At 40.6% G+C, this 15,612-nt stretch overlaps 1 protein-coding gene and 1 non-coding gene across 2 annotated transcripts; one reads left to right on the top strand and one right to left on the bottom strand.

The window, feature by feature from the left end:
- The first annotated feature begins 2,599 nt into the window (after positions 1–2,599).
- On the top strand, positions 2,600–15,231 carry C19H17orf75 (chromosome 19 C17orf75 homolog). Its single transcript, XM_070390431.1, has 10 exons — positions 2,600–2,923; positions 3,750–3,830; positions 5,989–6,114; positions 7,043–7,186; positions 7,575–7,632; positions 9,099–9,218; positions 9,990–10,054; positions 10,205–10,341; positions 11,170–11,273; positions 12,901–15,231. Exons 1-10 carry the CDS (start codon positions 2,784–2,786, stop codon positions 13,114–13,116), a joined length of 1,191 nt encoding a protein of 396 aa, XP_070246532.1. The 5' UTR covers positions 2,600–2,783; the 3' UTR covers positions 13,117–15,231.
- TRNAQ-UUG (transfer RNA glutamine (anticodon UUG)) lies at positions 9,505–9,576 on the bottom strand. The gene has a single exon. It is a non-coding gene; the product is annotated as a tRNA-Gln (tRNA).
- Positions 15,232–15,612: the final 381 nt, after the last annotated feature.

Here is a 15,612-nt window from a genome sequence, read left to right as displayed (position 1 = left end):
GGTGATGGAAATACGAGGTGTTGCGGGGTTTATAGAGCCTTGGCGGTCATCAGGGTATCAAAGAAGGTTGCCGGAAGGGTGAATGGGAGCAGGCGAGGTGGAGGAGAGGGTATCTCCCTAAGGGTGCAAAAAGTGCAAGTCTTTGAGCCTGAGCACCTGAAAAAAAGTTTAGAGGTAGTAAGGTTGGAGCTGGTAGTGAAGGGGCTGATGGCAACAGATGATGCTGAGGAGGCTGGCAAAGATGACTTCTTGAGATTCTCGAGCAGTCTGAGAAGTTGCGTTTTATGCTGAAGTCCCTGGGTAGCAACCTAAGAGTTTTAAGAGGACAGTTAGAGAATAACACAAATTAAGAGTGTAGTTGCTTTAGAGTCCAGGTGCTTGGGATCGCTTTCTACCGCCTATTTGCATGACTTTGGGCAAGCCACTTAAACTTTCTCTGCCTGCATTTAAAGCACAGTTTGTCATAGAGAAATAACTAGTAAGGTAAATTACATGTTCCTATTAAAAGGAAAAAAATAATAGCGGGTATCCATGAAGCATTTGTGTGCCAGACAAGGTGTAAGTTTTACATTACTTGTCCCACAAACCTGTGATGTAGGTGCCATTGTTAACACCCGGTTAATACAGATGAAAAAAAGGGAGAGCTTAAGGGAGTTGTAGGGAATTCCTTCGTCGTCCAGTGGTTAGTGGACCCTTAAGATCCTACATGGCATAAATAAATAAATAGAATTATCTTATTTTTTGTTTTAGGAAGAATGAATAAAATGCTTTTCTGCAACTAATGTCCTACTGCAGACCAGTTTGATCTCTTATCCAGGTTACTGTCACATTCTCTGACGTGCCTCTCAGACTCCAATCCACTGTTCTCACTATTGAGCCAAAATGTTTTACAAAACTCAACTCTAACTCAGCTCCATACTTCCTCTGTGACTGTGTAAATTACTTCAACTCCCCCACCCCACCCACATTTTTTTCTGGCTGCACCATGCCTCTTGGAGTGAAAGCATGAACCGCTAACCACAAAAAGGGAATTTTTTTGTAAGAGAGTTAGGAATAGAAGGAAAACAATATGAAGAGATATAGAAGACAGCCTCCGTAAGTCAGGGAGAGAAACTTGGAACAGACTCTTTCCCCACAGCTCTCCAAAGGAACCAACCCGGCTGACAGCTTGACTTTGGACTTAAAATTGTAGAACTGTGGGACGATAAATTCTGTTGTTTAGGGAATTCCTTGGTGGTCCAGTGGTTAGGGCTCAGCACTTTTACTGTTGGGACCCCAAGGTGCACAGCCCTCCAAAAAAATAAATTTTGTTACTTAAACCACTCAGCCTTTGGTACTTTAACAGGAACCCTAGAAAACTGAAACACTTATATACAGAAAATTCTAAGGAATACATTTTTTAAAAACCTAGAGCTAATAAGAGTTCAGCAAAGTTCACAATACAAAATCAATATACAATATAATATTGTAAGGCAATTATCCTTCAATTAAAAAATAAAATTTTAAAACAAAGGTCAATATACAAGAATCAATTGTACTTCTATACACAAGCAACAGCAATCTGAAAAAGAATTTAAGAAAATTTCATTTATAATAGCATCAAAAAGAATAAAAATTTAACAAACATTCAGAACTTATACTCTGAAAAACCAAAATATTGTTGTAAGAAATTAAAGATCTAAAGAAGTGAAAACAACAAAAAACCCCTGAGATTAACTGTCCAAATAAATGGCTTTAAGACATAAATTTAGGTCAAGTCATCTTTAATTTTGTGGTCTTGAGTTCTGGAGTCAGTGGGTTTGAAAGCCACTCTGCCACTTATTGGGGCTTCCCAAGTGTTCCAGTAGTAAAGAATCTGCCTGCCAATATAGGAGATGCAAGAGATGCAAGTTCCATCCCTGGGTCAGGAAGATCCCCCTGGAGTAGAAAATGACAACTACTCCAGTGTTCTTGCCTAGAAAACTCCATGGACAGAGGAGCCTGGCGGGCAACAGTCCACAGGGTGACAAAGCGTGGGATATGACTGAGCACTGCCACGTACAACCTTATTTTCCAGTGGACAAGTCAAGTAATTCTAGCCTTGGCTTACTCTTCTGTCAAATGGGATAATAATAATATCTACCTCATGGGGTTGTGAGAATTAAATGAATAAGTATTTGTAAAGCACTTAGAAAAGTCCTCACACAGAAAATGCTTAATAAATGTTAGCTACCATTTTTCTATATAAAGTTAAGGGATGTAGGTGTACTTTATTATCTTTAATACGGTGATAAGGTAAAACGTGCAAGAAAAAGATGCCTAGGCGTTACAAAAATCTTTTCTTTTTTCTGACGTGACAAAATCTTAAAACTAATTCGGCAGTTTTTGAGCCGCATAGGGCACGGGCTAGGACAGAGGGTATAGCAGTGAACAAGATGGCATTCTAGTAGCAGAGACAGTAAACACATCTTGTCGGGGTGATAACTGGGATGAAGAATTAAGCAATATAAGGGGATAGGTTAGAGACTGATGCGACAGCAGTGGAGGTGCCAGGGGGATGTTTTGCATAGGGCGGTTAAGAAGTTGTCTCTGAGGAAGTGACGTTTCTGCACAGACCTGAATGATGTGAGAAAAAGAAGACAGGAAAATCAGGGGGCATTCCAGCTTTCTCGACTGAGAGCCCGGGAAACCAGCGGAACGCAGATGCGCGAGGGCCGGGAGCCGGACGAGCCCGGCCATAGAGGACTGTAGGGTACCGGGGGAGCGGTTTGGCGGGGACGCAGGGCCGCTCAGAGGCCGCCGCGATGCTCCCCTCCTTGCAGGAATCGCTGGATGGGGATGAAAAGGAGCTAGAGAGCAGCGAAGAGGGCGGCTCCGCCGAGGAGCGGAGACTCGACCCGCCGCCCAGCAGCCACTACTGTCTCTACAGCTACCGCGGAAGCAGGTGCAGCGCCCGGCCGCCCTTGTGGCCCCGCCCCGGCCCCGCCGCCCGGCCCCGCAGCCCACTCCGGGTTCCGCAGCTTGGCGGCTCCCAAACGCAGTCTTCTCCCCTCCCAGCCAAGGTCTCTGGCCCTCAGGGCCCTCCTCGCCTCACGCCATACTTCCCGGGCCCCAATCCTGGACTTTTGCGCCTGGTCCTCCCATGCCTCAGCGCTGTGTCCTTGACATCTTCTCAGCCCCTTCCTGTCACCTCTGCTTTTGTTTAGCGCAGTGCCTTGCACGCTCAATAAAGTCAATCCCCATCCCCCCTTTACTTCCTGTCATTGTCTCCCCGCTTTCCTCCGTCCCCACCCCTCTTCCCTCCCCCCACCTTCTGGTTACCGTCTGTCCTTGCTGCCTCTTCTCCCTCCTCCAGAGCCGACTTCCTGGGGCTCTTTTGGCCCTGTAAAGTCTTTTTGTTTTTGTTGGGGCTGCTTGTGGGATCTTGGTTCCCCCCGCAGTGGAAGTGCCGAGTCCTACTTGGACCACCCGGGAATTCCCTGTAAAGTGTGCATTTAAGAGAAAATTTCCTTGACATTTCTGGATATTTAATTTAGGCTTTCCTCTACCCTTTAAGTGGCCTGGAGAGAGAAGGGGCTCCTGTCAGCGCTGTTTTGTGGGGTTTCCCTGTCATTGAAGCTAGGCGGAGGAGGACGGGGTTCAAGTATTTCTACCTTGCAGCAGTTTTAGTGGTCTGTTTGCCCCCTTCCTTGCTTGCTGGGGGAGGGAGGGCATACTCCACTTGACTTAGAGCCCATAGTTCATAACTGAATTGGTTTTGTGGCGAGCAGATTGGCACAGCAGCGAGCGGACAGCGATGATGGAAGCCCAGGTGGCACAAATGCAGAAACTCCCTCTGGTGATGATTTCAGGTAAAAACAGCTTGGCCTTAAGCCGTGTATGTGCTTTTCTCCTAAGGGCATCTCTGGCATGCAGATGTCAATGGGTACCTTATCTGCCCTCAGCTTTCCCTGAATGAAACCATCAAGCCCCCTTCACCCCTAGGAACCTCATCTTATTTTCCTTTATTCATTTATTCAAGGCTGGGGCAGAGCCACATACCGTGGTGATTAGCACCATGTTGATTAGGCAGACAGTTATTCTGAGCTTCTTGATTGGAACTCCAGTAAATATTCAATATCATATGAGTATCAAAAAATTAAAAAAAAAAAATTTAAAATCCTCCTCTCCCTACCCCCTCCCATTGAATACCCTTTCATAGCTCTGCTGCTGCATACTGCAGTGTCAACTCCAAGCCAGCAGTGATTGCTGTCTCTTTTGTTCATTGATGTCTCCGTGCCTAGAACCTTGAGTGGTAGGTACTTGGCATAGGGTCGATGTTTAATATATATTTACTAAGGGAAGGAATGAATGAACCTCAACACTTGATGCAAAGTAGGGTATAGTACAAAAATATTATGTTCACCGAGAGGCTGGATGATGGATGATTTAAGAAATTTTTCAGGTGCTGTAACAGTATTGTGGTTATAGATACATACATATATATTTTTTAAATCCTCATTTTTTAGAGATATGTAATGAGAAGTTTAGGGATGAAATAATATGATGCCTGGAACTTGCTTCAAAATAAGTATGGGACTTAAGAGAACAAACTTATGGTTCGCCAGAAGGGAAGGACTGGGGGAAGGGATAATTAGGGAGTTTGGGATGGACATGTAATCACTGCTATATTTAAAATGTGTAACCGACAAGGACCTACTGTAGAGGACATGGAACTCTGCTTAATGTTATGTGGCAGCCTGGACAGGAAGGGAGTTTGGGGGAGAATGGATACATGTGTGTGTATGGCTGAGTCCCTTTGCTATTGACCTGAAGCTATCACAGTGTTGTTTGTTAATCGGCTATACCCCAATACAAAATCAAAAGTGTAAAAACAAAAAAGTCCAAAATAAGTCTGGGAGGTGGAGGGTATGGACAACATGGGAGTACAGATGAAAATAAAATGTTTTATAATTTTTATTGGAATATAATTGACTTACAATGTTGTGTTGGTATCAGGTGTACAGCGAAGTGACTCAGTTTTGCATATACGTACATCCACTCTGTTTTAGATTCTTTTCCCATATAGGCCATTACAGAGTATTGAGTTCCCAGTGCTATACGTAGGTCCTATACCTACATTGGTCATGTAGGTTGGTTGGTACATGTAGGTTCGTTATATTATTCTTTCTACTTTTCAGTGTTTGAAATTTTCCTTAATGTGGAACCAAAGATGTGAGGCATATTGGGTTCATATTCTCTGTTGGGAAGTTTGGTGATGGAAAATCTTCTTACATATTCAAATTATAGTTTCTGTTTATATTCTAATCTCAACCAAACTGAAATGTGTGTGTCTAGGTCATAAATAATCACTGAGCTGGTGTGTTTATTCATGGGCAGTGGGTAGTTGGAGGTTTGAGGGAAGAAGAGGAGGCATGAAATAGTAGAAGATGTGAGTGGACCAGGAGATGGCATGAGAGCTGGGCAGCGGTCAGGGCCCGCTGGTGGCTGGTGGTCATTGATTTCAAATGAGACTAGCCACTGTGGTGGTGGGCTTTGTCCAGCCACATTCAGCTGCACAGGGGCAGGTGCAGACTAGGTAGAGAACTGGACTAAGCAGGGCTGAAGCTTTGCTAAGCAAATACCAGGAGGCGAAAACAAAGGGGTTGAATGAGAATGTATGCGGGGCGGTGATCGTAATGACTGGCCGTGGAATTTAAGCTGGGTAAGGAGAAGGGAGGTGAGGATGAGAAACTTGAGGTTACTGTGAAAAAGAGGTAAGGTCAGTGGGTTTGAGGGGTCCCAGTGGAGTCATAATACTAAAGAGAATGAGCTAGAAAGGTAGGACTACTTTAAACAGATGAGGCAGATCGTACTTGGTGACATACATCCCTAGAAGCCTCACCAACAGGACCCAAACAGAAAGCTCTGCCGAGTCCTTAGTGAGGGCTTTTAGCAATGTCCTGTCTGACTTACTGGGTATAAATGCAGAGTCCACTGCTAAGGAACATGTGTCTTTCATTTGTCAAGCCTCTCCTTAGTGGATACTAATCTACCATCTGAAGTGGAGCCAGAGCTACGCAGTTTCATCGCGAAGCGTCTTTCTAAGGGAGCAGTCTTTGAAGGGCTGGGTAATGTTGCAGCTGTAGAGCTGAGGTAAGTGTAAAATGTGCTGTGTCCTGAGGTTTTATTTCTGAGCTAAATATGGGAAGCGATGAGAAACTCCAAAAGATCAACTCTGGCTAGACCTGCAAAGTTCATCTTTGTTTCCTGGCAGCTGAGCCGTGGGTCTCACACACACACACACACACACACACACTTTTGAGGAATGAAATTAACTGAATGGCAGAGACCCTTCCTGCTAAGGGTACATATTTAGTCTTGTACTTGGGAGAAATGAGCTCATTACCAAAACTGAAATTGTACACTGTACAGTTGTAAAGGGCTTTCACAAGCTTCAATGCCATTCTCCTTACAAAGGGGTGATAAAGCATATACTCTTACTTCCTATTTCAGATGAGGAAATAAACTCAGAGAAGTTAAGTTCCTAAGGCCAGTCACATTGATGGAATTCAGGCTTAAATATAGGTGTCCTTGGTTGAATTCCAGCCATCTTTCCATTACACCCCTTGATTGTAGTTCACTTCAGACCATGATATTGGCATTGAGTCCCTTCAGGAGTATGAGGCCACATCCCAAAGGTAAGACCACAGGGTCAACACTTCACATCCTCCTGGAGCTTCAGTGATTCGTGTATGTTTATGGGAGGGAAAACACAGATAAACCATGTAAACATGGGTAAACCGTGAACAAGAGTGGAATTTGTATGAATTTTTCACATAAGACAGAAGAATTCAAAGAAATTCTGTGTTTGTTAGGTGCTGCTTTAGCTAAAGCCCATTACGATGAAGGTTCACTTTCGTCTGTTGTTACCAGTAAACCAAGGAGAAGTCTGGGAAGCTCTAAATTACAGAGCAGTCTAACGATATTGCCAGATCAGGATGACCAGCACTCAGAGAAGCCTACAAAACAACATACATGAGTTGTCAAAAGAATGCATTTTAGCTTTTTCTTTCTTTTCTAGAATTCCAGGCTACCGAGTCGGTTGTTATTACTGCCTTTTCCAGCAAGAAAAACTGCTTCCCCAAACAGCATCAACGGACTCTGAGCAGAAGTCTTCAGAGTATGTGGTCTGTTTTTTAGGAGGGTCTGAAAAAGGACTTGAGCTATATCCTTTCTTTGGTCTCTGAGGATATCAGGAAGGAAATGCTGGCAGGCAAGTGGAGGATTATCACTACCAACCCCCGAAAAGCCTTTCTACCTCTTATGCATTAACTTCAATCTCATACCTTCATACAACCAGTTTGTCTTCACTTGTTTTTATCATGAATTTATTTATTTTTGGCCACTCGGCTTGTGTGATCTTGGTTCCCCAACCAGGGATTGAAACTGAGCTCTTAGGTGGTGAGAGCATGGAGTACTAACCACTGGTCTGCCAAGAAATTCCCATATCGTGGCTTGTTTTAACCAACAGATATTTAAGAGATTTTCCTATTATCCATTGAGAGATAAAACCCTGTCTTGATTCATCCTTTATCACTTCCTTAAGAACATACTTTCAGGCTTGAATTGGACAAATACATTCAAGGGCTGAAAAATAACATGAACTGTGAGGTAAGACAATTGCATTAATATTTTTAAAGACCCAAATGACTAACATTATGTGACTGCTGTTCTTATCAAAGCATCCAGGTGGGCACAGACACTTAAATTCTGAAAATGTGCTACTTTGTGGGCTAGTAGGAAAGTGCTGTTAAGAGGAGCAAGGGACACAGTGCTCTAAGTTTCACAAGACTGCTTGTGATGTTTTGTATCTATGAAAAATTCAATCCATTAAGTTCAAAGGTATACGGTCACATGCCAATCAAGGAAGAAGATGCTGCTTTCCTGATTTCTAGACATAGGATTTATACTCTGGACAGAACTAATGGCTTATGAAGCCGTTGGCACCAGAGACATGCTGTGCAACGGGATGACTGTCCTTGAACTCAACCTCAAAGATGTTTAGAAACATCCCGTTATTCATTAATCGATCTTTTGTGAATTAGATACATCCATATTGATTCCTTTATCCATACCTTTTAAATACTGTGCGTTTGGTTTGTTGGAGTTAAGTATAACTCATAAATTTTCTACCCATTACAGGTGGTAATAATTCCTTTTCCTTGTCATGCCTGTGCTTACAAGGCAGTACAGAGGGGAATGACAGCATCGGAGTGAGCCAGGGATACAAGCAAGTCTAGGGTAGCTGCTCTCCCAGGATGGGGTGCTCCCACCAGTCCCTAGGGAGCAGCAGAGCCAGGGAAGCTGGATGAGCTCCTGGCAGTGTGTCCGACCACACCGGAGTGGGCTTGAGCACTTTGATGTGTTGACCTCTGTCCTTCCCTGTTCGCTTTCAAATGTTAGTGAGCTGTCTGCGTTCCTTCAGTCATTCAACAGGCCCTTTATAAGCTCATCCATAGATGTTTCGGAAACTGTACCAGATGCTTGGGGAGATGAGGATTTTTTTTCCTCCCCTTAAAGAGTTTTATTCATTAATTTTTGGAGATAAGGATTATTAAGAGAGTATCTCTGGGAGTTCACAGCACAGTGGGAGGAGATGGACATGTAAATGCCCTAACTCCTTTCAGTGAAGAAATAGCATAGAACCCTATTAAGTCAGTTTCTTCATTTTATTTTGTATTTTTTTAGTTTCTTCATTTTATATAATGCATGTTTTAGTGTGTTTTTTTTTTTAATGCAGTACTGAATTAATCCCCTCTCTGCCTAACAAGCCCAGCAAAGTTATATCACAATTCCTTTTTTTGTTTTTTGGCTGTACCTCTCTGCTTTTGGGATCTTAGTTCCCCAACCAGGAATTGAACCCAGGTGCCTGGCAATGAAGGGCAGAGTCCTAACCACTGAACTGCCAGGAAATTCCTACAATTCCTTTTGTTTTAATTGGTGGCATTAGCTTAAAAAAGAAGGAGGTGTTGGTCCCCATTTCTTTTCACTGCCAAGAGTATCATGAAGAAAATGTTAAGTGTATTAATTAAGGTGAAGGCTTAGATCAAAGCAAATGACATTCTCTCTTAATCTAGGAAAGTGGTGGGGAGAACCACATCCAGTCTTACCTGAGCAGCTGGTTTGCAGATGTTGTTTGCCCCATCCAAAGGGTGGTCCATCTCTTTCAGGAGAAGCTCACCTTTCTGCTACATGCTGTAAGTATTGCCCAAACGAAAGTATTTCCTTCATTGAGGATCACTTTGGCATAGTTTGGTTTACTTAAAGACATACTTATTTTCTCTGAACATTACTTATTACTTCCACCTGCCCTCTGAATATTCATTCAGACTATGCTTGCAATAAGGATACACCGCACTCTGTTTACACAGATCCAGAAAGTTACACTACGAAGGTAGAGTTGCGAATACTATCTTCTAATACAATAAAACATTTTAATCACTTTTTCTTTTTGGCTGTGCCATACGGCTTATAGAAACTCAGTTCCCTAACCAGGTATTGAACCCGGGCCACAGCAGTCAAAGTGTTGAATCCTAACCACTAGACTACCAGGGAATTCTCTAAAATAATTACTTTTTGAAGTGATGTGGGAGACATGTGATTTCTAAAACAATTTGAAGAGGAAAATGGAAATCCAAAGTAATTTTTAACTATATAAAAATGCCCAAATAAAATATTTAATAGAATATCTGGACAGTGGGGAAGGCTTGAGTAAGTGGCCAGGTTTTTCATTTTTCATGTGGTGGGTGGATGCAGCTGAGCCTGGACAGCCCCTCAAGCCCAGGTAGTAAGGCTAGGTTCCCGACCATCAGTGAGCAGCTGAACACAGCTCTGGAGAGCTCCGGGGCGGTGTCCAGCAAACATGGTCTGGTGCGGTGGTTGTTGGGGGAGGCGACGTTTAGTCACTAGCTGCTCTGCAAGGAAAATTGGCATACGTGTATCAACTGGGCGTTATTTTTCTCTCATAGGCTCTGAGTTATACTCCTGTTGAGGTTAAAGGATCAGATGAAAAAACAAAGAGAGACATTCACAGGTAAAGAACAGTTTTGCAAAGAGAGCACCTTTTCCTCAGCCAGTCTGATATTTCTGTTTTGAACTCCCCCACCACGCAATGCAGAATGAATTTGCTTTCTCCCTCCCATCCTGTAATATACTTTGTGGAAAAAGATTGTATGTATGGCAGGTTTCTGAGCGTGGCTAGTCTCCAAGGCCTTATTCACGAAGGCACCATGACATCCTTGTGCATGGCCATGACGGAGGAGCAGCAGAAGTCTGTGATCATCGACTGCAGCAGCTCCCAGCCTCAGTTCCACAATGCAGGTGAGCCACAACCCTGGGAACAGCCTTGTCAATCACTGTTTTCACATGGACAACAAATGACACAAAGTTATCCTCCCTGCCCTGTGCAGTTTTACATGTTTATCCCCAAATCGCCAAAAACAAGAGCATTTCTAGAAACATGGAAATCATGACATGCCTAGCAATTCTACTCCTAGGTATATAGAGAAACTCTTATGTATGTACACAAGGAGACAAATACAAGACGTTCATAAGGGCACTGTTTGCAAGGAAAGAACTGAAAGCAACTCAAGTGTCTGTCAACAGGAGAACTGCTAAGCTGTTACACTCATACAGTGGAATACTATACAGCCGTGACAGCGAGTAAAGTAGAGCTATATCTCTCCGTATAGCATCCAAACATACTATATAGTGAAAGAGCTGTTAAAGAAAAGTACAGTTTTAACATGCAAATTTTTTTACACTATATAGGGCTTAGAGATAAAGTATGTGGCAAAGGTTTAAAGAAAGACATGGGCATGATAATCCTTTCTGATGGGAAAATAGGGGGATGCAGCTAGGAAGATGCATGTGGGAGCTTCGACCAGTTTGGTATTTCTTAGCCAGGTGGTGAGTTAAGGTTTTTTTAGACCAATATAGAAGCCTTAAATAATTCATTATAAGTGTTTTTATAAATGAGGAAAGAATATTGTGATGTATACGAATATTGAATCCTTGTGCTGTGCACTTGAAATTTATATAATGTTACATGGTTCAATTATACCTCAATTTAAAAAAGAAAATAAAAAGAAAGGAAGAATAAATGTCTTGTGATGTTACTTTTATTCATTTTTCTAAAATATTTTATAGGGAGCAACCGGTTTTGTGAGGATTGGATGCAGGCTTTTATGAATGGTGCTGAAGGAGGTAACCCTTTTCTTTTTCGACAAGTCCTGGAGAACTTTAAACTAAAGGTAACTAATTGGCTGTGTGCCAAGTGCCACATATAATCTTTGTCACAAAGTTTAGTTAGTACCAGTGACCAGGAAACAAATCTGCTTCACAGCTATAATGTCTGTTAACTAGAACACTTTCAAAACTATAATCCTCAATTTCCATTTATACCAATAGCATTGAAAGTGCCAGTTTCCCCAAACCCAGACACCACCGGGTATCTAAACTTTTCGTCTTTGCCAGCCTGACAGGTGACACTGGTATATCACTATTTTTATTTGTATGTAAAAATTTCAATTTGTTTCAACCAAAACCAAAACAGTCCACCCATTTCTCCCACTCCCTATCTGCTGCCTCTGTACTCTGAGTCCATGAGTTGTTTTTTTATATATTTATATAAAAATATATATATATTTGGATTCCACATGTAGATGTCTTTCTCTGTAGAACCTGTTTCGCTTAGCATGAAGCCCTTGTTGGCAGATCTCATTCTTCTGTTTACTGGCTGAGTGGTATTCCATTGTGTGTATATACCACAGTTTGTCCATTCACCCATCAGTTGACACTTGGGTTGTTTCCATGTCTTGGCTGTTGTTGGTGATGCTTCAGGGAACATGGCACTGCAGATATCTTTCTGAGTAGATGCTTTGGTTTTCTTCAGAGAGATGTCCAGAAGGAGCATTGCTGGATGGTATTTTTTTCATTTGGATTATTACCTTAATGTATATTCCCAAAAGTGGGATTACCAAGTCAAGGGTTTTAATGTTTTGGTTTCTATTACAAATTGCCAGCTTGCAGTTCAAAAAAAATAGGAAGAAATTACAGAATGTTCAGCAATGTGTATGGGTTTTCTATGCAGAACCTAATATAACAGTTTTTTATCAGTCTTATTTATTTTTATTACTTTAATGTTGGCACTCTATAGCTATTCAAATCTGTCTTTAATTATTATTCAGGCTGAACATTTTTTCATGTTCGTTTAGTATTAGCAAATAAACAGAAAGACATTTTGATGGAGCAGATGTATCCACTATGATATAGTGACATTAGAAATAGTAAAGGCAATACTAATGAAAGGTATTACCTGTCATTCTTTATATATAAACACTATCTTTATATTTTTTGATGAATTGTCAAGTAAAGTCCAAGTTTTAACCACAAATTTGCTTATTCTGTGTTTTTGCACTGTAAGCCTTATTCATAATAATTAAAATGATGTTCTAATTTTTGAAAAACAAACAAGAGCTAGAATCTTCCAAAGGCATTTATAGTTTTCAGTGGCCTCTGTGTATGTATCATTGCATTTCCAATAAATTGAATTGAATGCTTGCTTATATTTTAGGGACATCCGTCTTATAATTTACGGCATATCTTAGTTGGGAAGCACAAAAAACGTAGTTCCATGCCTAAAAGTTCAGAATTTTGTTGGGGAGGCATGTTGTCACCTTATTTAGGAGATTTGTATTTTTACTTTATGTCAAAGATTTTGTTGTATCAAGGGCAAAGCATATTAGCAATTAAAATAATTGAAATAAAAGGCAAACATTTCATTCACATATAGTTGAGTTCTCAGCTGGATAGGAGATCTTTTTCAAGCTTCATTATTATCTCACTGAACACATAGTTAACTGGGTAATCTTTTTCTAGGCCATACAAGACACAAATAATTTGAAGAGATTTATCCGGCAGGCAGAAATGAATCATTATGCTTTGTTTAAATGTTACATGTTCCTAAAGAACTGTGGTAGTGGAGATATCCTTTTGAAGATTGTTAAAGTGGAACACGAAGAAATGCCTGAAGCCAAAAATGTGGTAGCTGTCCTCGAGGAATTTATGAAAGAAGCTGCTGCCCAGAGTTTTTGATGACGTATTTGGAGATGATTGTATTGTGAAGTCCTGCAAGCCGTGGTGTTTAAAACTGTGGTAGTTTGGTAACTGTCATAGGATTGCTATTTCAGATTATTTGAAAACACATTATAGATTTTCTCATTTTGTATCTTCAAGATTAAACCCAATTAGATGTATAAATCTGAGGCACGTCTTCACAGTCATAGATAGATGTATGTTAGAACTGTGAAATTTTTACATTGCTGGTCCCATAACTTCTAGCTTCAGGGAATTGTTGCTTAAAACCTTCAGAGGTGATTTTGTGGCTTCTCTGAGGAGTTTGCAGTATTTAGCAACTTTCCCTCCCAGAAAAATCATAATACTTCTTTCCCAAGGTACTGTTGTTGTTTAGTCGCTAACTCATGTCTGACTCTTTTGGTGACCCCATGGACTGCAACCCGCCAGACTCCTCTGTCCATGGATATTGAAGTGGGTTGCCATTTCCTTCTCCAGGGGATCTTCTTGACCCAGGGATCAAACCCTCGTCTCCTGTGTTGGCAGGCAGATTCTTTACCACTGAGCCACAGGGAATCCCTCAATGTACTATAGCTTCTTTCAAAAAACTTATTCCTAGTTTTAGGACAGATTAACACCATGCCACCATTTCAAAGACAGATCTCTGCATCCTGTGGGTGCTTGATGGATTTTTTTTGTCTGATTGATAATGGCATGGATGATGAAGGCAGCTTTTATGTCAATATGCAAATAAATCATGAGTGTGTAAGGAATTAAATGAACTTTAAAAATAGGTGCACTAGCTTCAAGATAAGATATTATCTCTGATGGAAAGCTACTGCAGAAGTGGCCCCATCACTTTTCTTCATTCTTTTGTTCACAGGTATTTGCCAAGAGCCTATAATTTCTCTTTTTCTTTTATATGAAAATGCTGGAGTTTTTAAATGGAGTGTTAAAAAAGAAACAAAGTACATCAATTTTACAAGCAAACAAAATAAAGAACTCGCACAGAGATTCTTCACATTGATTTTAGTTTTCTGTACATGTGTTACAAGCCTTATATTGTTTTACTCTGAATCAACTGAAAGTGCCCTGCGTTAGAGCCACTGATAATTCCCGTGGAAGCCAACTATAGCTACACACATATGACTGCAGTTTGTTCTGCATAGCTCTTTAATAAATCCATTTGATAATGATTTTTGTTTGGAAGATCAGAAGTCTTCTGTTCTCACTGCCCTCAGGATGCTCAGAGGAACAGAAGCCCGTAAAACTCCTCTCCTAAACTCATCTAAATTCACATTAAGTGCTGAGTTTTAACTTTCAAGATAACTGACAACGGCCTTCTGCTTTTTCTTCTACAGAAACCTAGAGACATGACTCACTGAGCCATTTCTTTTCTTTAATGGGAAATACAATTCAGGATCCTCATAAAGGCTTTCATATAGTTTTAAACTTTAATAACTTGGATTGTAGTCAGTGTAGAAAAAAATCCAAGTACCATCTTTTTTATAGCATTCACAATGACTATGGGAAATTTTATGGTACAACCCTTGAATCTGACTTTTTCTAAGGTAGGGTTGCCCACTTGGAAATCAGTTTTTTAAATAAATAACATTAGGACATCAGCATTTTGAGTCTGGAAAATATGTTTTTCATTTTCAAATTCACATATCATTCAAGAGTCCATGTTGTAAATAGCATTTAAAAGCAAATATATTACCTGCTTCAAGTCATTTATGGATAGAGTCAAGGCATAATTACATATTCTTTATATGTACTTTTATATATATTTTTGGTAATGTAGGCTCATGACATCACACAGTTATATACAATACAGTCTTATTTTAAAAGTGTGTGTCTATCACTGCTGTAGACAAGGAAAATAGTGATATGGAGCTGACTGTCTTGTGGGCTGTGAGAAGAAACTCAGAGTTTGTGACCAAAAACATGTATTATATTCAAATTTTAATAAGCTAATATATTAACTTTCAAAGTTTTAAAAAGCATTTGTTAAGTGTGGAATACATTGTGTATTATTTGTGTGCTATACACACAGGAAATGTATGTTTGTCATGGATCAAAAATGGTCTCAATTTACCTGTAATTATATTTATTATAACAATAAAACTTAGCTTCTCAGCAACACAGTCATTTTTATTCAGTGAGCTCAATTCTCCAGTCTGACATTTTTATTAATTCACAGCAAGTTTTGAGGGAAATTATACTTGTTTGGCTAAGGAATTTGTTGAAAAAAATCAAATTGCCTGCTAGGAGACATCTTTCTGCAACCTGCAGGAGGCATTAGGCAGACTATATGAGCAATTTCCATCACAGTGTTTTATTCATCGTCCAGTATGCTTACACCTGTCTAATTCAATGGCCCGACTCAATTCTTTTCACTCTCATTCATTATTAACCATGACAGAATGCCTGTCCTTTACCAGAGGAGTACTTACACCAAATGCCAGGAAAGCCTGCAAGCGTCTCAGAAATAAGATTCAGTTACCAGGACTACCT

The sequence above is a fragment of the Bos mutus genome, chromosome 19 (genome assembly GCF_027580195.1).
Source record: "Bos mutus isolate GX-2022 chromosome 19, NWIPB_WYAK_1.1, whole genome shotgun sequence".
Lineage (NCBI taxonomy): Eukaryota > Metazoa > Chordata > Mammalia > Artiodactyla > Bovidae > Bos > Bos mutus.
This window is presented reverse-complemented; position numbering and strand designations above follow the sequence as displayed.